Source organism: Thamnophis elegans, chromosome 13 (genome assembly GCF_009769535.1).
Source record: "Thamnophis elegans isolate rThaEle1 chromosome 13, rThaEle1.pri, whole genome shotgun sequence".
Taxonomy (NCBI): domain Eukaryota; kingdom Metazoa; phylum Chordata; class Lepidosauria; order Squamata; family Colubridae; genus Thamnophis; species Thamnophis elegans.
The window spans coordinates 17,719,007-17,741,295 of NC_045553.1; the positions used below are offsets into that span (position 1 = coordinate 17,719,007).

The window sequence follows — 22,289 nt, forward strand, 5'->3', positions numbered from 1 at the left end:
TTTGGATTCTGCTCTACTGACCAAGGATCGACCTGTATTTTTGAAGGTCACAGTTGTCAGGCAGAAACTGGTTTCCACACCAGGAGCTTCTATTGCATTCTAGAGGAATGGACTACAATTAGCCAGACAAATTGGGAGAAGAAAGACTGTCCTATGGCCTCCCCAAAGCCAAGTCAACACATGAAAGCTTAGCCACCATTCAGTGTCCCATCAGATAAGCCCTATTCACAAATTTCAATTTATTGTTCATTTATTTAGCGTGCTGCATATCATACATGGACTAGCGTGCGCGCACACACACACACACTTCACCTATATTAGTAAAACACAATAAAATGTTTAAAAGATCTATGTTCAAATACAGTCTCTAAGCCATGTAACCATTGAAGTGCAGCATTGTTTATATTTTTTAAAAAAAAACAGATGCTGGGCCGCTATAGGCCCTAAGCTCACAGCCAGTCACGATGTGATCTACGGTTGTATGTGGGACCCTGCATGTATGATTCCTGTTCATGCATAAAAGGAAGAAAAAGATCCGGTGTCACTTTGGGAACATCTGAGCCTCCTGGAGTCACCAAGATTCCACTGATCACTCCTAAGATGAAGCAACCCTTGAGATGGTTATACTCACTGTGGCTGGTGCACTCCAGCCCCTGGAGTTGCCTAGGGTAACCCTGGAGAAAACTCGATGGTGGGACTCACATTATCAATATAAACACAACTTCTAGAGAAAATCGGACAAGCTTCCAGCTGAATTTTTAGAGGGATTTGGTCCCTAAGACAACACTAACAGGATCTTAAATTCCAACTACATACATGAAGTCCCAACAATTTCTCAAGGCATGAAATCATAAATTTGCCACTATTGTAGCAAATGCAAACATGCTTCCCTCCCCCCCCCAGGAATTCCCTCCCCCAAGGAGGGACCAGCACTGCCTGGAAGGAGAGAAAAGAGACTTGCTGGCAATTCCTACTTGACCCCCAGGTAGCTTCCTCCAAATGTACCTAGGAAGTTATACAAGCCCTAAAGCACTTGAATGAAAAATTAATAGTTTACTAATTCAGCCTGGTTGATTTATTCTTGCATTTCACTGGTCTAAAACTTTAACCCATTACACTTTGATCTTTTTTGAGCACACTGGAAAAATTGAGTGTCTTGTATGGACTGAAAAGCAACACTAAAGTTGAAACAGTTGAGAAACACTGGCCCAGAGTGAAGTAGGGCACTGTGGAGTGGACATTCCAAAACACTGTGTATGTGTGTGTTTTACACTAGAAGACACCCTAATCTTGTTGAGGGAACTAGAGGGAAAACTATGACCCTAATAGGAGGATGCTGTGAATCATATGCGCAATTCATATGAACCTTTTGGAGGTGAGGGCACTGATCACCAGCATTAGGAAAAAGCTGGCATTTGTCTGCCAAGGTTGCTTAGGATCCCTACCTGAGACTCTGCTGCCAGCTGAGGCCACAAAGCGGCTGCCAAGGATGTCCTTCAAGAAAGACACCTGATTCTAGCAAAATGGGTCTGAGGTGGGGCCCCAGCCGTGTGTGCTGATACTTGCCCTGAAGCAGCCCCTGGCCTCAAAGGGGTGTATTCTTTGGCTTGGGCAACTCCTGTAGGAAAAGACAGGTGCTGACAGATGTGCATGTTCCCATTCCCCCCAAGGCACCTGGAAGCATAACAGCCTCTCTGGAAGTTCCCCATGAAACCCCTGGAGAGCTTGCATGGCTTCCCTATCACAGCCTGGTAATAAGATAGCAAAACCAAACATATCTGAACTGGGCGTGTAGGGAGGGTGTGTGTGTGTGGGGGGGGGTAACAGCTTCCCCTCCCCTCCACCAATTGAATTGGGTTGTCACTCAAAGTACTTCCTACTTTCATCTCCTAGTCCTCGAAATCCCGGGGGCTTCCAGAGGGGAGTCGCTGCCTGGGCTTCCCTTGAGCCCGTCTCCAGAGGAGGCTCAAAAGCCACCAGGCGTTTTTACTGGAAGCGCCGGCGCTGCGCCCGCGGTTGCCAATAGCCCGACCAAATGGGGAGATGAACCGCAAGGGCCGCAGGAGCCAGAAGGGGCTCCCGGCTCAGCCCTTCGACACCAGCCAGCCCACCCTGCCGAACCCCCTCGGGAGGGCGCCAGGAGCGAAGGCCTCCCGTGCACTGGCGAGGAACGCGCAGGCAGCCGGCTCAGCCGGCTCACTCCGCCTGCCGGAGCCCTGCACGGCCACCAGTGGAGATTGGAGCCGCGGACGCGGAGGGAGGAAAAGGAATGAAGTGGTAATGATGGAAAGGGAGGGAGGAAGAACGAAGGGAAAGAGAGGGAGAGAAAAAGGAAGGAAGGAAATGAGAATGAAAGGGAGGGAGGGAGGAAAAGAAAGAGGGAGAGAGGAAAAGAAAGAGAGGGAGGGAGGGAGAAAAAGTGAGGGATGGAGGGAGAGAAAGAGAGGGAGGGAGTAGCACGGCACAGCCGGTGAAGAGCAGCAGCAGCAGCAGCTGACCCCGCCTCTGCCTATGCGCGTGCGCTCTCCTCTCGCCAGGCTTGGGGCGGGGCGCGCTGTAGCGTCCACATCGGCGCCTGCGCAGTGGCGCCCAGCGCGCTGAGGGACCGGAGGAAGAGCGCCGCTCCCGCCGCCCGGTCTCCCTCCGCCGAAGGAGGCAGCGGCGCTTCAGGTAAGGCCGGGACAGCGACCCAATCCCCGGAGGTCCGACCCGCGACCCGACCGCCTGCCCGCCGCGCCGGCCGGCCTCTGGCACGCTCTGCCTTTGGAACCTGGAGAGCTCGGCGCGCGGGGCAGGTGGGCCCGGCCAGTCCGCGGCGGAGACGCTGCGGGAGGGCCGGGAGGGCGGACGCGGCTCTGAGGCGGCCCTGGCGGCGTCGGGCGTTTGCCTGGAGAGGGGCGTTGCGGGGCGGGCTGCACGGGGGAGGCGCGTCTGTGGGGCGCGGAGGAAGGGGAGGTCCCGGAGGCTCCCGCGGGGAGAGGGCGGTGGAGTGGGGGAGGGCCGCGGGGGCTTCCCCACCTGGGTCTCCGAGGCCTGCGCAGCGCAGCTCCCAGGACCCCCAGCCCGCCTCGCTTGCAGTCCGCCCGTCTTCAAAGTGGGAGACCCTGGTTGCCCCTCAGTCCCAGCTGATGGACGGAGCCTGACCATCACCTGGAGCCCTTGGAAGGGTTGTCCACCCCACCTGGTCTTAGCTCTGGGCAGCGCCGGCCCTCGGAGAGCTGCATGCAAGGAGATTTGATTGTAATGGACGCCGATTAGTGTCCATTCAAAGGGACAATAACCTTATTCTAAGCCTGGCCTTTGGGGGTGGGGGGGCAAGCCCTTTATGGAAGAAGAGAATCGGCCCTTCTCGGCCTGCTCCTCTTTCAGCGAACCCTCTCATGGACAATTAATCAGTAAAAGTCCCAGATTCCTGGAATGTGATCGGGATGCTGTTCGTGACAAGCTCATCAATCATTTGAGGAAGAGAATTGGGACTTTACATAGTTTAAGTCACTAGAGATCTTTGTACCCATAATTCAAACAGAGAGTCTGAATTGTACTGGGCATCTGGAGTCCAGTATATGAGATTTGGGTACTGTAATGAGATTAAAGCAGCAGGACTAATTGGGTTAGAAGCCTGTGGCGGATCTGTCTCTTAAGTAAAGATCAGAATGAAATCTGAAATCCCTGTGAAATACAGGATGAAACCAGTATTCAGGTGGAAGCCAATGACTTCAAGTTGTTTGTTTATTGGCCTCTTAAAAAAAGATTTGCTAAAGCTGTTGTTCAAACCTTTGATTCAAATGTGATTGAGAAATTAACATAATTTTTAGCAAGAATTGGGTGTATACAAAATATGGCATGCTTGTATCTGTCCAGCTAAATGTGTCTTATTGCAAGCTGGACCACAGCAAAATGTTGCAGCATATTCCTGTCCAAGCTAGAGCTAGCTAGCAGCCTCTTTCTCCCACCCTACTTTCTGTAGTAACAGTGTATACTGGGTCTTCATTGAGCTGTCGATGATAGCCCACTTCTCCGCTATCCTTTTTTGTAAAATAAAATAAATTTTTCTTTCTTGCAAGTCCCCTGTGTGTGAGTGGTACACTTTGGAGTATATAATGATTGACATTGTGCACAATTTACTGTTAAGGAGTAAGTGTAACTGGTTTTGAATGTATTCTTAGATTTAAAATAAACTTGTAGTGGAAAAGTTAATACTGTTCTGAGCTTGGAATGAAGCACCTTGCATTCCAGAACTTTGTTCCAAGCTTTGGACAAAATTTAGTGAGCTCCTTCCATGTTGTTCCAAGCATTCTGATATCCTGTAATTAAAATTCCAGTAAGCCATGCAGAGTTTGTGGGTACATTTCTCATTAGAACAGTAGGCATGGGCATGGCAATTGGTTGGAGTTATTTGAGAAGGAATGGAAGGGGGAGACACTTGAATATTATTTATTATCAATTATTTAAATGTTTTATAGCCCAGCTATTCCAGAAAATTCTGGATAGTTTACCAAAGAGGGGACCTGGAGCACATCAACAAACAATTGTAGATACATGGTCCCTTGTATAACTACGTTATATGCATTGAAGAGCCTTATATAGCACAAAGAGCTTTGTAGATGACAGCATCACCCAGAAACCCACTGTCAACCAATACAACTTGTATAGCATCAGTGACACATGGTCTTACCTAGCCAAAAATGCCTGCTACTGCTTGTGCTACTGCATTTTGAATCAAGTGTTTGGTCTTCAAGGGCAGCCTGGGGTAGAATGCATTATAGTAGTTCAATTACAAGATGATCAGGGCATGAGTGACTGTCTGAAGGGCCTCCCAGTCAAGGAAGGAAACACTGGATGAACCCCCCATTGATTGCAAACTGTCCCCATCCAAGACTAACAGTGAAACCTCACTGACCCAGGGGGCCAAACAGCCAGACACTGATTGACACCTTGACAACTTCACTCTACATGGGGCTGCCCTTGAAGACCCACCGGTTGATTCAAAATGCAGTTGTACCAGCAGTAGCAAGCACCTTTTGCTCCACATGCCTATGGGTTAGATATAAAACTGCCACAACCTGATACTGGTACTGATGATACCAACTCAATGGATGGCTTCGACCAGTGGTTTCATGTAAAGGTTAAATAGGAGAAGGGAGAGTGTCAAGCTCTGAGTCCATCCCTCCCCCCACAAGTGGGTGGTCACCAGCATGATCCCTTCTTCCCCTCCATCAGCATAGTTGGGAGTGTACTGTGTGCCATCCAGTAAATGGTGTATAGAATGAAGATGGACATAAGCCACATGATTGAAATGTTGATGTGAAGGTAACCAAAACTGAGTTGCAGTTTGATGGTCTCCAGAGTACCATTGGTTTACAAAGGGCTAATATTATTAGAATTAATCTCATAGAGCTGCTATTGCCAGATTTTGCCACCACAGGAAAGAGATGCTTAACAAGAAGCAGATTGAGCTTTGTGTGATACCAATATCTTATCTCAAAAGAGCATAATAAGGTGGGGCTCTGAGTAAGTTTGTGTATTTAAATGAATATTTAAGTGTAAGCGTAGTAAGTGTACAGAAGAATTTTTTTCTTGGCCTGAAAGCTACTTCCAAGCAATTTTTATATACTTGTGAGTGCAGAGAAGAGCACAATCAGCCAAGGTTCTGGTTGTGCACATTTTATTAGAAAAGAACACAGCAGATCCTGGGCAAATTAATCTCTAAGGAAGTTAGAGACCATGAAGAATATGTCCCTTCTTTTCCTACCATGTTTGGGTTCCGTTCTTTCCACATTGTAAAACTGGGCATCCTATAGCTTAGTCCTGACCAAAACATGATTGCAGATCCAAGTTTGGAGGTAATTTAAAGAGTCAGGGCCTTCTTCACCCTCTCTATTGCAAAAGTGACTCTATAGATACAGCAGGCCATGGGTCAAAAACATTGACCCAAAAACATGGTTTCTCCAGTGCGCTGCTTGGAGAGTCCAAGCGTGGGTTAACACAGTCTATCTGCCCTAGGACTGAGTGAGTTTTTTCTCTCTTGGCCACGCCTCCCTTTGCCTCCATTATCTCAGTTTTAAAACTCAGTCCGCCCGTTTGGACTGTTTTGGGGAGTGCTCCAGTCCTAGAGCAGATATCTGGCCTCCCCAAGCTCAATTTCTCTTTAAAAACTTTCCTTTTTCATTATTCTACGAGATCTTCATACCTTCTACTTAATTGCATTAGCTGAGAGGGCGCTGGTCCGTTTCTCCACCCTTTGGTTGCATGCGGGGCGGGAAGCAGTGAGTAGCTTGTCCGGTGGTGGCCGGCAAGCAAGGGGACGGGTAGGAGGCTTCCCGAACCGCATGGGTTCCCCACCGTTGTGTTAAGAGAGCCGCGCGTGTGGCTGGGCGCCCCAGCGGCTACAGTGGTGATCCGTAAGACCGGCAGGGACGGCGGAGGCCATTTTGGTAGTTTGCACGCTTTTCTGCTCAGAGCTGGGCACACAGCGGCCGCCATTTTTTCTCGAGCCTCGTGCAGAGCTGGTCATTTAGAGCGTGCTGTCGGATCACAAAGTGAGATCGCCTGAGCCCCTCAGCTGCAGATCGCTGCCAGGAAGATCATGCCTTGTCCGGGGCGCCTGCCAGGCCTGTCTTTCATTTCCTGTGCCCGGATTTCCCGGGGGAGCTGGAAGGGAGGTTTCCGACCCTTGGGCGGCCCTCCCTCCACTGAGGATTTGCGGACGCGCTCCTTCCAACTGGCTGAGCGTCTGGTGCGTATCCCTTGTGAAACATCCCTTCGGCCCAGGAAGCATGGCAGACGATGGAACGGAGACACAGGAGGTACAGGCAGGACCCTCCGCCAAGCGCAGCAGGATTGAGGTTCCCCCCCCCCAAGGGTAATAAGGGAGGGAAAGGCATCACCAGGAAAGCCTCCCCGGGGGTTTCTGGGGCCACTAGCAAGGCCAGGGAAGGCCCCCGGAAGCAAGGAACTGTGGAGGCCAAGGCCCCACAGCAGCAGGGCAAAAGCCAGGCTCGCCCATTCCCCAAGGGGGGGGGAACAGGACTCCCCATCCCCTCAGGGTAGCAGATCCCCATCCCCCATGGGGGAGGGGTGCAGAGCTTCCTCCCCAGATGCATCATGGGGGTATCCGGATTCCCTAAGTTTGTCCCTCAGGGAAGAACTGGAGCCCTTCCAGGGCCTACTTCTGCCAGAGGAGGGGAGAGGGGAGTAGCACTGGGAGTCGCAGGAGCAGGCCTGCCCGGCCTGGTTCTCGGCCCAGGGAAGACAAATGAGCCGAAATGAGGGAGATCATTTCTATTGCTATTTTCCAGAGCATAGCCGAGGGCATGAAGTACAGGGAGGCCAGTAAACCTGGCTCATCCAAATCTAAAAGGGCCCCAGCCCATAGTCCTATTCAGGCTCCAGCCTCTCCAGGCACCTCAGTGGCCATGGAGGAGTCGGTTTGGGAGGAGGAAGAGGAGGCTGAAGGCTTTATGTTATCGGAAGATGAGGATCTTCCCCCTAACAAGCCGGCCTTCACTGGCCTGTTCAAGCTGACCTTGTTTAAATCTATTCTACATAAGGCCAAGGCAGCCACTGAATTGGGCTCTGCTCCCAAGAGTTCGACAGTTACGCCCTCTTCTTCCAGGGATCCCAAGGAAGGTCTATTCAAGGAAAGAACTCCTACTCCGGAGGTCATTCCTGTCCCAGACCTGTTTATGGACGTTGTCCAATGTCATTGGGCCCAGCCCGGTACATTGACCAATCCTAGTGGAGGGGACAAATCCCTTTATTCTGTTGAGGGTAAGGTGGAGGACGTGTTGAAATTGCCCGAGGTGGATGCCCTGGTGGTTTCCTTGACTTCTTCTTCAAACCTGCCAGCCGACCTCCTAGAGGGTCTCAAGGTGGAGGATAAAAGATCTGAGAAGGCGTGCCACAAGACGCATCAGGCGGCCACCTGGGCTATCAGGGCATCCACCTCGGCTTCTTTCTTCACCAGAACATCTCTTCTCTGGCTGAGACAGTTGAGGGCTAAGCCTCCCACCAGGGGATCCCGGTGGAAGCATGACCTCAGCAAAATAATTACAGCAGTTGAGTATTCGGCAGATGCCTTATTGAATGCCGCTAAGTTTGCCTCTAGGGCGTTGGCATCCAACGTTACCTCATGTTGGCTGCTGTGGCTTCGCCACTGGCAAGCCGACATGAAGGCTAAATGGAAGCTTGCTTCAGCTCCGTTTAACAGGGGCAGCTCTTTGGGGACGCCCTAGACAGGTTTGTCATCGAAATGAAGGACAAACGGAAGGTCCTCCCGGCCACTTTGAAAAAGAACGAACGTAAGAACTCTGGTTCCTTTCGTAAGCAGTCCTTTCGGAACCAGGATACTAATCAACCATCCACCTCTTCCATAGACCCTATTCCCAAGGACAGGGGCTCCTTCGGATCACGTGGTAGGCAGCAACAGCAGTCCTTTCGGAAGCCATACCAGGCAGGAACTCTTCCCGTCAGTTCTGCAGGGGCAAATGACTATCACAGGGATCCTCCCATAGGGGGTCGGCTCCAAGTGTATGCCGACGTGTGGGAGGAGATCACCACAGATTCCTGGGTCCTCAACACAATCAGGAAGGGTCTAGTGTTAAGAGTTCCTGTCCTTTCCCCAGAGGTCATTCATTCGGTGTCTGACACCAAAAATCTCATGCAGGCAGAAATCCTCCACCTTCTCCAGATCAGGGCCATAGAACCCATACCCCAGGGGCAGGAGAGGCAGGGATTCTACTCCATCCTCTTCCTAGTTCCCAAAAACTCAGGCGGATGGAGGGGCATTTTGGATCTAAAACATCTAAATCGGCCTACAAGAAGTTCAAAATGCAGTCCCTCCACTCGATCCTGGAGTGCATGCGATGGGGGGATCTACTCATGTCAATAGATCTGAAGGAGGCCTATCTGCACGTTCCGATCCACGTGGCTCACAGATGGTTCCTGGAGTTCTTCTACGACGGGAGGCACTACCAGTACAGGGCCCTGCCTTCGGCCTCTTGTCCGCACCCAGGACATTCACAAAGATCCTAGCGGTGGTGGCAGCCCATCTCAGAAACCATCCAATCTGTCTGGAATGTTACATTCCAGCAGCCGGAGTCAAGCCAAGCGGGACGTTCAGCTGACCATGCTCACGTTGCAACAGCACGGCTTCTGAGTGAACCTAGAAAAGAGCCATCTACAGCTGACCATGCGCATCCAACACCTAGGCGCGGTCATAGACTCGTTCACTTGTCAGGTCTTGCTCTCTCCAGACTGCCTGCAGAACCTCAGGCGCAGGGTACAGCAGTGTCGGAGATCCAGGTCGGTCCCGATTGTCACGCTATCGCAACTCCTCAGAGTCATGATCTCCTGTCTGAAGGTGGTTCCCTGGGCTCGACTCCATGCCAGGGAACTCCAGTGGTTTCTCCTGCCAATGCAGAGAGCCAAAACCAGCAATTCCTCAAGGAAGGTGAGTCCCCCCCCGGTCCTCTGTTCCCTCTCGTGGTGGAGGACGACAGTGGTCGAGAAGGAGTGTCTCTTCAAAGAACCCGAAAGGATTGTGGTAACCACAGACACCAGTCTGAGCGGCTGGGGGGTTCACTGTCAGGGCCAGTTTGCTCAAGGTCTGTGGAACCAGGGGGAGGCCGCCCAGAGCATAAACTGGCTAGAGCTGAGGGCCACCCGCCTCACCTTACGACGGTTCTCGCGCCTGGTTGTGGGTCACCATGTCCTATTGTTGACAGACAACGTGGCCACCAAGGCCCACATAAACAGGCATGGCGGGACTCACTCCAAGAGGCTCATGACGAAGGCGGAGTCGCTGGGCAGGTAGGCAGAATGCCACCTGGCGTCCATAAAAGCGGACCACATCTCCGGGACCAGCAATCAGGAAGCAGATTGGCTGAGCAGATAACAGATCGACCACACCAAATGGCAGCAGCATCCGGACTTGTTCCAGCAGATCATGAGGAGATTCGGCAAACCGCAAGTAGACCTCTTTGCCACACACTCCAACACACATCTGCCACGGTTCTTCTCCCGATACCATTCCCCATTGGCGGAGGGGACGGATGCGCTGAGGTGCAAGTGGCCCCCAGGACTGAAACTGCCCAACTATTAGTGGAAGAATTTGTAATAAACTGGCAAGAGGATGACTACAATTTGAGTCACTGCAGCCAAATTAGTAACGGTCAAACCAGCTTTAAAGTTAACATTCTGTCACCTAGTGTCACAAATTACAAGACTAAATAATTTATTACACCAAAACTTTTGTGGGATTAATACGGTGTACAGAAAAGTATGTAGGGTATTTTAATTATTTCAATTATACTGATGCAGCTTTTGCCCCAACAAGCTTGTTTGAAAACCTAATTATCTTTGTTCTATTTATATTTCATTTCTACATGAAAAAAGTTGGTTCTCATTTTTCCTTGAATGTACATATGAAATTGCAGATACTGGGAAATGAGAAAACTTTGGTGCCTTAGCCTAGCCTAAACTCTCTATAAATAAAAAAAAAACTACAGACTTCAGAAAGAAAGTGTTAAAGCCAATGTAACTTGTACTAATTTTCTGATTACTAAATTATCTCATTTATATTTTCAATTAAGAGACTCAAATACATAAATATTTTTGGAGAGATGAGAATCAGAGAGGATAAAGATTTCAGATTTATTGGCCAATAATTGTTTAGAATCAAAGTAACAAAGTGCAGGGCAAAAGCTCTGCTGAATTTGGGAAAAGCAGAAAGAAGAAACAACAGGCTTATACTGCTATGGAACTGCTTCCAGACTCAAGTTGAGGGGGGGGAGCAATATTCCCTTATGTGTTTCAATCTCCAACCACCACTGAGCCACAATAGTATTTTAATTTGAGTAGAAAATAAAGGTGAGCATCTTATCCTTGTTGTTCTAACAGTCTTCGTGTTTGGAGCTCATTTATAGGCAGGCAGAGGTCTTTTTAATTCTAGACTATTAAGAGACGCTACTGAAGAAGAAAAGACTTAAAGTTGTCTATCAAACAAACACAAATGTATTCTCCAATGTAAAAAGAAGACGAGGGGAACAAAAGGAAGAGCCTCAGTGATGCTAGAAAATGAGTAAGAATTCCAAAGTTACTTAGAATCTAGGTGAATCTGGGTTTGGACTGAGCTGAGCAGGGTCCAGGGAGACCGGAGGTATTACTGTAGGATTTGTAGTCTGTGCAAAAAGTGCTAGGCAGGGTGGGACTATTTATAGGTGTGTGAATAGTTACTATATAAATAATCATGCCCTCAGTTTTTGAAAATCTGTTTTCTCTCTGCAGATTGTTAGTAAATGTATATCAAGCAGGCAGCCAAGAATGAAGAAAGCAAGCCGGAATATTAGTTCGGTGCCCAAAGTGCCTGGAATAACTAAAATGCAAACAGTAGAGAAAATTAAAACAGAGACCAGTTCCACAACGTCTGCAGCAACAAAACTTCCAAGAGCAGGAACAGCAGCCTCTTTCCTGAAGGTAAGCCACAACTCTTTTGAAGTACCAGGGAAAGAGGGCAATATCAACAGAGGACCCTGGCATGAGCAGCAGAGAAGATGCTGCAAATACGCCTGTTTTTTTATTGTTGCCTCCTGTACATGGGGTTATACATTCTCTACAGGTAACAGGTTTTCTAACTGTAGAGAAATACAGACACAGAGAAAGCAGAACCTGCACTGTTTATGAAGTCTTGCAGATAGAAATAATTCTGCCTTCGGTGAATTTGAGTTGGACTCATCCAATTAATATTCCTACATTTTCACCCTTTTCCCATGATGCACTTAAAATTGAGTCTGGCACTTAGGTACAGCAGCTAGTCCTGAAGTTACAACCCACTCATTCAACAACTGTCCAAAGTTATGATGGCATTCAACAAGTGGTTTTTACAATTGGTGCTTTAGGTTCTGGCTGTGGCAGCACTCCCCAGGCAGGGAGGGCCAATTGGGTACTTAGCAACCAGCTTGCACCTGCTGTGGTTGCAGTCATCCTGCTGCTTTTCACAAGCAATGCCAATGAGGAGACCCAGTCCATAGCAAGTAGTGCCTGAAGCCCCCACCCCCACTTGTGACCCACACCACATTCCCTAGGCCCCATTTGCAGCATCCCCCTACAGCAATCGTGCACCCTACTGTGTTCCTGATCTGAAGGTCATAAAAAAATATTAAACATTTTTAGCTGCGAAGTTGTGTCTGACCCATCGCGACCCCATGGACAATGCTGTCCATGGGGTTTTAATGGCAAAGATACTGGAGTGGGTTGCCATTCCCTTCTCCAGTGGATCACGTTTTGTCAGAGCCCTCTGCTATGACCTGTCCGTCTTGGGTGGCCCTGCACAGCATAGCTCACAGCTTCATTGAGCTACGCAAGCCCCTTCGCCACGACAAGGCAGTAATCCATGAAGGGGATTAAAAACATAGCAGTTACGAATAATTGCCTATGATGCCCAAGGTAAATAGTGCAATGCAACCATAAAAAACAAGGGAGCTCTGAACTCCTGATCCAAATACCTGGGAAACAAGCCAGAGTCTCAGTGTCTTGTGAAAGGCTAACTGAGTCAGGGCTACCTGTATCTGTAGGGGATGCTGATCCATAAGGCAAGTGCTGCCACAGAAAAAACATGATTTCTGTGTCCAACAGGATGACATATTTTAAATGGAGGGGACCCAAACCACGCCCCATTGCTTGCCCCACTCAGTGCCACAAGCAGAAACCATGGGAGAAAGGCAGCCCTACTCTAGAAAGGAGAGAGTAGTTTTGGGAAAGAGCAAAGTTCTACTACCAAGGCAATAAACAGATAAACATAAACTTTAGTTCCTACCAAGGTAGAGATTTATGAAACCAGCCTTCCATTCCCAATTCATATGACAATACAAGGCAGGAGGGGAAATATATTCAGACTTGTGACTACAAATATTCTAATAAAGAGACCGCCTACTGCCAATTACCTCCAATAGACCGATTAGATCCCACAGATTAGGCCTCCTCCGAATTCCATCCGCTGGCCAATGCCGACTGGCGACCACCCGGAGGAGGGCCTTCTCTGTGGCTGCTCCAGCCCTTTGGAACGAGCTCCCCATGGAGATTCGGACCCTCACCACCCTCCAGGCCTTCCGCAAAGCCCTTAAAACCTGGCTGTTCCGACAGGCCTGGGGCTAATGAGTTTTTTGTCCCCCCTCAAATGGTATGGTTGCTGAGTGTTTTAAATTGTGGTATTGTTTTGTTCATGTTCTTTTTTTCTTATTTGTACACCCCACCCCACCCCCGACTTGGTTGTGAGCCGCCCTGAGTCCCCTCTGGGGAATAGGGCGGCATAGAAATATAATCAACTCAACTCAACTAAAAGTGGTTAGGGTTGGGTTTGTCCACACAGGATTTTATAGATTACAACTGCCTTGAATCGCACCTGGAAGCTTTCTGTGAGCCAGCACGGCTTGCAGAGATGTTAGATGGATGTAGCAAGAGGTATCAAAAACTACTTGCGCTGTTGCATTCTGGACCAGTAGCAGCTTCCAAATGATCTTCAAGGGCAGCCCCATGTAGAGGTCATTGCAGTAATCCAATTGGGAGGTGACTATGGCATGAGCCTTATGAGCCAGAAACTGGTGCACAAGCCAAGCTGTGCAAAGGCACCCCCAGCCATGGCTGCTACTCGCCCGTGAGCAGGAACCAAGAGGACCTTCAGGTTGTCCACTGATTCTGACTGGAGAAGTGTAGCCACAGGCAGAGTCGGAGATGGGATATCCCCCGTGGGGGGCTTTAAACCCACCGCTGCCGCTTGCCAGAGTTCAGCCAAAGCTAATTTCATATCCCGCCCCTCACAGCCTGGGCCTTGGCAATGTTGCTTGGTCAGCCAAGAAGGATACAACTGTGTATCAAATAGGATGTCAGGGTTCCAAGTAGCGTACTCATAGCAAACAAAATTCTCTGAGGCAGGTGGATTCCTCAAAGAATGATTTTATTAGGTATGTCATATTGGCTGAGGCTGGTGAAAACCAACTGACTATTCTTGCGATATTCACCTAATGAAAAGTAAAAGTTTGTCACTTTTTCAAAACAATCGATCACATGGTCCAATCAGAATACTGTCCCGTTGCTAGGTGACCCCAGTTCCTCCTTCTGAGCACCTGCAGAAATGTCCTTGGTTCCCAAGAGAAAGTATTTTTGTTTTGACTACAACAGCCCAACTATCTCTATTTGCCCCCCCTCCCCCAGTCCCTCTTCTCCAGTATGTCAGTGCTGGTCTCAATATGGTCTCAGTCAGGTCAGCTTCAGGGTTGACATAGGAATGGTAATAGCAGAATTGGAAAGTACCTTGGAGGTCTTCCAGTCCAACCCCCTGTTCAAGGAGGAAACCGTTTACCATTTCAAAGTGAATGTGGTGAGGAAGTAGAGCCCCAGAGCACAGGACCAGGATGGACACACACGCTATCCTGAGCCTGCTCAAGATTATCCAGTGTGATCAGTGCCCTTTCAGTATTGTCCCTGGGCTGATTCCTGACTGAAGAGTCCATATAATCTATTGCTTTCAGGGACCTTTGGAGCTATAAACCAACAACCTTCTCTAAGAAGGGAATGTTGAAGACTGTACAAAAAGGTCAGATCTATTGGGTCCATTATGGGGCTTCAAGGCAGATGGGACCATACCCTCCAGCAGAGGGTCCCTCGCCTCCCAGAAGATCTTGATCAACCAGGAGGAACACAGAACTGAAATACCGGTGGTTGAACACATAGTCCCAAGAACCCTGTTCGGTTCTCAGACTGACATCAGGAACATCGGGGCCAGTAGGTTGAACTCTTCCCGATAACTGAGCCAGGCTGTGCCTCAGGCAATTGCAAAAGACCGGTACAGTCAGATTCCAACTCTGAACAAATCTGAGCGATTTATCCAGTTGATGGCTAGAATAGTTCTCAGCACAGCCCTGCAGTTATCCCCGTGGCCTCTCCTTGCCCAGGAGGAACCGAGCTGCTCTGGCCACTGCTTCACATTTCACATTTGTACCTTATTTACTTGGTTGAATGGGGCTGCCTGCACTCATTAATTCAGGCCTCTCTCTGTTGAATGATCATTAAAGATTCATGTATAGTAATTATAAGTCTGTGTAGCAAATAATAACTAGGGTTGAAGGCTTATGGTTTATTTGCATACCACTGGATCTGTTAAGAGTCCCAGCAGCTAACAATAATAATAAAGTAGAATGATGTGAGTTAATTAAAAGCACAGCATTATAATTCACATACCTGTTATAGTTATTTGTTAAATGTCTGTCAAACTGACAAGTTTTAAGGAGACTACCCTGACTTGGGAAGTAAAAGAACTAGAAGCAAAAGTGATTTGAATAAGCTGGTTTACTGGGTAGAAAATAACATTTTCGCCCATTCAGTTTTTTCTCAACAAAAACTCCTTTTACTATACACTGGTGGAACCTGTTTAACTAGTTGTGGAACTCTTCATTTTTTGATGCATGGCAGTTTGTGGGCACTGTAGAGGGAAATCATTATCTTTATCTAAGGAAGAAGCTTAATATTTCTTTCCTTCTATGTTTAGAGCAGCTCAGCAGTAAAATCAGTGCAAGCTTTCTGAGTTTTCAGCGCAAGTAATCCTTGAATTAGGATCATATTTTCAGCAACCATTCGACATTCCAGAGGCACTAAAGAAATGGTGGGTAGAATGTGTCTTTGGAGTTCCAGCTGTCCTAGCATCCCTGCAGTCACATGATCACAATCTGAGCTCGCGCTTATGACCGGTTGCAACAGCCCATGATCATGTGATCGGCATGTGCGACTTTCACTGCTGACTTCCACAGAAAGTCAATGGAAAAGCTGGCAGGGAAGATGACAAGTCCCTGGGGAAACCCCGCAGCCTTTCTCCCCTCCCACCCTGCCAGCCATTCCCACAACCCCACCCCTGCCCCCTCCTCCTCCTCCTCCAACCCCACCTGGCATCAGCCTCCCTCTCCACCTGCTTGAGAACTACTGAGTTGGTTGTGGGAAGCAAGCAGGAAGTTGCCTAGTGAAACCATTTTGTTAATGGTGGGTTTGCCGTCACTAAGCGATACAGGTGTGCTTTATGACTGCATTGCTTAGTGATTGAAATTCTGGTCTCAATTGCTGTCGCAAGTCAAGGACTACCTGTATATGTCTTCAAATTAGTTTCTTCGGTGTTATGCCTGGCATATAATTACTTTTTTAAAAAATTGTATTTTTTTAAATTTCCAGTATTGTATCTCGTAGTACATTCCCCTCCCCCTCCTCCACCTTCTTCCTCTCTTCTCTTTTTTTTTTCCCCTCTCTTCTCTTGATATGCCAGAGTTTGGTTTGTTCGCAATTTCAAAATGGTTTTATTTGACATGTTTTATCTTCTTTTGAAATTTTGTCATTTCCACTAAATTAATTGTTGTTTAACTTTACTTAATTCTTTCAATGCTTGTGCATCTAGACTGCTTTTACAAATCTCTTTTAATTGTGATTTACATCTATTATGGCCTTTTTTCTGATTTGCAGCAAGCCCAGCTCAGATTCCTCTCATAAGCTTTACATGTCTCCCATATAGTTGTCTCTGACATCCCTGGAGTTGTAGTTACTTTTTAAAAAATAATTTGCATTTCTGCTGTGTGCTTTCTTGAAGTACTGACACCGCCCTATAGTGACGTCGCCCTCTGAAAGTGGGAGGAGCTTCTTCCCGGCTGCATTTGGAAGCCAAGAGGGTGAGCCAGGCTGGTCACCATTTTCGGGGTGGATTTTTGCAGGCTGAATCATGAAGCTCTTTTTACAATTTGACCTATTTAGTTCCTTAATAGACTGTTCTTACCTACGCAGCATGTCTGTAATTAATCTACTTAACTTTAAAAGAAAAAAAAACATATGGTAGAAATGCAGATGGTGAGAAGGAATGCTTAATCTAGGTAGGTCTGTTAAGGATGAGAGTGGACCCTCCATGAAAAGGATGAGAAGTTTGTTCCATTGTGTTGCTGTGATTTTTTTTTTTTTTTAGTCTGCCTTTTTGCGATAGATAAATGGAAATGTTCTCACCTGATCATGACAAGAAACCAGACAAAAGATTTTCATGCAGATTAAAAGACAATCGTGATCATATGACCATGGAGATGCTGCAACGATCGTGTGAAAACTGGTCATACGTCACTTTTTTCAATGCTGTTGTAACAGTCACTGAATGGTCGTAAGTGGAGGACTGCCTGTATAGGAAGGAAATTCTGCTCAGTTGAACCTCTGATGCATTGAAAAGTGTGCCATTCTTTCCCTTCAGGGAAGAGGATTCAGCTATGTTTTATATGCAGGAATGCTGGTTGTTTTTTTTTATTATTATTATACAATTGTATCACAACGGCCAGTTGTTTCGCCGGATTTGGCATTGGTTACTAGTCGGGCCCCATCCAGGGGCCTAGGACGTTGTAACGTATTTTCGTAATATGCGTGCAGATCCAAGCAGTGCGGCTTTTTGCATTTGACTGATGATGATTTTGTCAATTTTTAATTGTTTTAAATGTAATTCCAGTGCTTTTGGAATAGCACCCAATGTGCCAATTACCACTGGAATTACCACTGCTGGTTTGTGCCATAGTCGTTGAATTTCAATTTTTAAGTCCTGGTATTTTGTGATTTTTTCATGTTCCTTCTCAGCGACCCTGCTATCACCTGGTATTATTATTATTATTGTTGTTGTTGTAACTAATTATATTTTAATTCCAAATCTTTTACATTTATTTTTATTTATCATATGCTATCCATTTCTCAGAAATTTGACTCTTGGCATAGGTGCCTGTAGTTAAAAAAAAAGTTTGAGCTTCCGGCCAGACACTCTTAATGTGTGGCTTTGCCCCTGTCCTGCAGACAAAGAGCAACGATGATCTTTTAACTGGAATGGCTGGAGGGATGAACGTCAGCAACGGGGTCAAAGGGGGCAAGAAGAGTATTCCTACCTCAACAGCCCCTTCTGCTGCAGGGAACACCATCATGAATCCTGCGGAGAGTAAATCAAAGTCCACTGCAGGTACAGATGCAAAGATCTTTTTCTTAAGGCCACTGGGGCTTGACAAGCAAGGGACGTTGGCTGCACGGTGCTATCCCAGAGGTGTTTCTTCAAGAGGCAACTGGACTTTCTGGCTTTTCTTTGAAGACTTTTCACTTCTCGTCCAAGAAGCTTCTTCAGCTCTGACTGGATGGTGGGATATGGAAGGATTTATACTCTTTGGAGACAGCTGGACATTTGCATTCTTTTCGGGAGGTGTTAAGGCCAGCTGGAGGTTTATCTCTCATCAGGGTCACCTGAGTGGTGGAAATGGGTGTGGAGCCTTCTTGGAACTGTTAAAAGGACTGTTGTTGTAGACTGGAGATAGATGATGTCCTATCCCTCCCCTTCTGTTGAGAGAGGGCTGTTCAGGTTGGACATAAATGCCTCTTTGACCCCTCTTTCAAATCAGCGATTCTCTCTGTTCAAAATGTGGACTTTGCTGTCTTCAAAAGAGTGGCATTTGTGGACTGCTGAATCTAGTCCTGATGGGTTTGTTCTCCTATGTTGTGCCATGCACTTATAGAGTAGTTATTTTGTTTCCCCAATGTACAAATCTGCACATGGCTCACTGCATTGTACTGAATATACCACGTTGCTCAGTTTCTGTCTGGGTGTTTTATACTTGGGGTGGACGATCTTCTGCCTTAGTATATTCTTGGGTTTGAAGTGTGCATGAATGTTATGTTGACTGAAGATCCTCTTGAGCTTTTCCGATATGCCTGCAACCTACGGAATGACAATGTTGCTTTGTTTATTGTTTTCCTCATTATGTGTCATGGAGGAGCTCCTGTAGGGTCTTTTTGGAGATTTGATGAAGGCCCACTTGGGATAGCTTCCTTAATGCATTTCATTCTTTTTCTTTCCCATTTTTGCTAGTAGGGAGGCCTTCAGCTCGGTGGTGTAGGGCTCTGCTGACTCCCATTTTGTGTTCCAGTGGGTGGTGGGATTCAAAATGTAAATATTGATCTGTGTGGGTGGGTTTTCTGTAAACTTAAGTGTCAAGGCTTCTCTCTTCCTTAATGTGTGCACAGTCCAGGAAGGCCAAACTATTTTCCTTAACATCTTCCCGTGTGAATTGGATGTATCTGTCCACAGAGTTGATATGTTTGGTGAACGCTTCCAATTCCTGTGTTTTGATCTTGACCCAAGTATCCTCCACATACCTATCCTAGTGAGTGGGTGGAATTCCTGTGAAGAATTCTAAGGCTTTGGTTTCTACCTCTTCCGTGTTTGATCCTGATGACACAGATAAATCTCCAGGTGACCTTAACAACGAAAAGAATGCAAATGTCCAGTGGTCTGTAAGGAGTATAAATCCTTCCATTCCCCACCATCCAGTCAGAGCTGAAGAAGCTTCTTGGATGAGAAGGGAAATCTTCAAAAAAAACCAGAAAGTCCAGTTGCCTCTTGAAAAAGCACCTTATGACCTAGATGACTGAGAATCTACATAGACACTGCACAGTGCTAATGCTCATTTACAGCTAGTGGTGCCCAGTTGACCTTCTCTGGGCTCAGAACCTAAGCAGACATGGGAGACCACCATGTAATTTCAGTTTGACTAGATCGACAAGTTTAAAAAAATGGGAAAAGTCAATGGCCAATCATGCCGTTATTCCTAAGAAATCTGCATGGCTGGGTCTCAATGAAATGAATCCAGCTCAGCTCAAATGGGGCCTGTTCATATGTCATGGCCTATATGACATGTTAATCAGGACATGTTTAGTTCATATTCAATTACCCAGGATCATGAACGGATTACCTGCTTGTGCATTTGTTATATTTTTTAAATGTTTACTGCTGACTATAACTTGTTAGCTGTATATAACATGACATGCAAACAAATTAGCAAACAGAAATTACTGCTTACTTTCCATGCCAGAACTACAAAATTATTTTGAATTCTGGTTTTGGAGAAGAAGAAGTAAACAATTGTGCTTGTGAAAGGAAGACCTTGGTACAGTCTTTGACTGCAAGCGGAATACAGACCATTAGTGCAACTGGAAAAATGAAGAGCTCCATTTTGGTCATCTGGATATGAAACTTTCTCAGAGACTTATCACTGACCCACTGCGTTTTTGTTTCTCCTATTTGTAGTATATGTAGCTACTCAGCATTAACTTTTATGGCTTATTGTGGTATGATTATTTTTATTTTGTATGTTGCTACAAACAATTGTTTTCAATCATTAACTTTCAAATATGTGCATTAGAATTTATAGTCTCGTATTCCTGAAACAAATACTTTACCTTTTACAGAATTGTGTCTTTACCTACCAATTTAATTCATTTTTAATTTATTTTTTTTAAAACAACACAGGTACAAATTCTTCAGCTAAGCGTAGCACTTCATCTGGAAATAAGGAATCCAGCTCTTCTCGGGAAAGAATTCGTGACCGTTCGCGACCAACACAAAGCAAAAAACTGCCCCTGACTGGTCAGTCGAACAGCGATGTCCTTCTTGCAAAACGTTCCCGTAGCCGTGCCAGTCAGGATTCTGATCTCCGCATGAGCAAGTCAAAGTCAGACAATCAGATCAGTGATAAATCTGTTCTAGAGGCAAAAGTGAAAGATCTCCTGATGCTAGCCAAAACAAAAGACGTTGAGATCCTCCACTTAAGGAATGAACTAAGAGAGATGCGTGCTCAGCTGGGCCTTCATGAAGATCCGTTTGAGGGTGATGAAAAATCTGAGGATAAAGAAACAATTGTGATCCACCAGCCGACTGATGTGGAATCCACACTGCTGCATTTGCAAGAGCAAAACTCTGCCATACAAGAGGAGCTGAATCAGCTGAAGAATGAAAACCGGATGTTAAAAGATAGATTAAATGCCTTGGGTTTTTCTCTAGAGCAAAGGTTGGATAATTCCGAAAAGCTGTTTGGCTACCAATCTCTGAGCCCAGAAATAACAACTGGAAGCCACAGCGATGGTGGAGGAACTCTTACTTCTTCGGTGGAAGGTTCCGCTCCTGGTTCCATGGAAGATCTTTTAAGTCAGGACGAGAATACTTTGATGGACAATCAGCACAGCAACTCCATGGATAATCTAGATAGTGAGTGTAGTGAAGTGTATCAGCCACTCACTTCCAGTGACGATGCTTTAGATGCTCCCTCGTCTTCAGAGTCGGAAGGATTGCCAAGCATAGAGACCTCAAGAAAAGGGAGCAGTGGCAATGCCAGCGAAGTGTCCGTGGCTTGTTTGACAGAACGGATTCATCAGATGGAAGAGAATCAACACAGCACAGCAGAAGAACTTCAAGCAACTCTTCAGGAACTTGCAGATTTACAGCAAATTTCCCAGGAGTTGAACAGTGAGAATGAAAGGCTTGGAGAGGAAAAGGTTATCCTCATGGAATCTTTGTGCCAGCAAAGTGATAAGTTGGAACACTTTAGTCGACAAATTGAGTATTTCCGCTCTCTTTTAGACGAGCATCATATATCCTATGTTATTGATGAAGACATGAAAAGTGGACGCTACCTGGAGCTAGAGCAACGTTTTATGGACCTTGCAGAGAATGCACGTTTTGAAAGAGAGCAGCTTCTGGGTGTCCAGCAGCATCTGAGCAACACTTTGAAGATGGCTGAACAAGACAATAAGGAAGCCCAAGAGATGATCGGGGCATTGAAGGAACGGAATCACCACATGGAGCGAATTCTTGACTCAGAGCAGAAAAGCAAGGCCACCCTGGCGGCTACCTTGGATGAGTACAAAGCTACTGTCTCCAGTGACCAAATTGAGATGAACCGGTTAAAAGCACAGCTGGAACACGAGAGGCAGAAAGTTGCTGAGCTCTATTCTATACACAACTCGGGTGATAAGTCAGACATCCAGGACTTGCTAGAGAGTGTCAGGCTTGACAAAGAGAAAGCAGAGACGTTAGCTGGCAACTTACAGGAAGAGCTTGCTCGGACACATAATGATGCCAACCGTCTCCAAGATGCCATTGCAAAGGTAAAGGTCCAAAAGTGTCATTGAATAGGAAGGCTTTCCCAGGTGTGTTGAAAGTGGGAGGCAGACAAATTACTTGGAAGCTTCTGTGAGCCACATATATGACCTCCCGGACCTGTCCTTTGGTTCTCCCTTAAATACCTAGGGCTAGTTGCTGAGCTGCTCAGCCCCTGGACAGATCCTGCTTCAGGACCATTCATTTCAAGGTTAAGCCTCACTTTCCCTCAGAATAATAAAGGTAGGAGTGCCATCCTTATGTTTCAGCTCTGAGCTTTGAGTAGGTATACAAGCATAGATGTGTCCAGTGGTGATGAAAC

General features: G+C 46.8%; 1 protein-coding gene across 2 annotated transcripts in view; it reads left to right on the forward strand.

Annotated features, from left to right (window-relative positions):
• Positions 1–2,581: 2,581 nt before the first annotated feature.
• SPECC1L (sperm antigen with calponin homology and coiled-coil domains 1 like) overlaps positions 2,582–22,289 on the forward strand; it is a 71,500-nt gene continuing 51,792 nt past the window's right edge. For both annotated transcript variants that reach the window (XM_032229124.1, XM_032229125.1), the window contains exons 1-4: positions 2,582–2,670; positions 11,287–11,475; positions 17,845–18,004; positions 20,342–21,975. In XM_032229124.1, the coding sequence (XP_032085015.1) occupies positions 11,323–11,475; positions 17,845–18,004; positions 20,342–21,975 (1,947 nt within the window). In that variant the 5' untranslated portion in view covers positions 2,582–2,670; positions 11,287–11,322. The remainder of the gene's footprint in view (positions 2,671–11,286; positions 11,476–17,844; positions 18,005–20,341; positions 21,976–22,289) is intronic.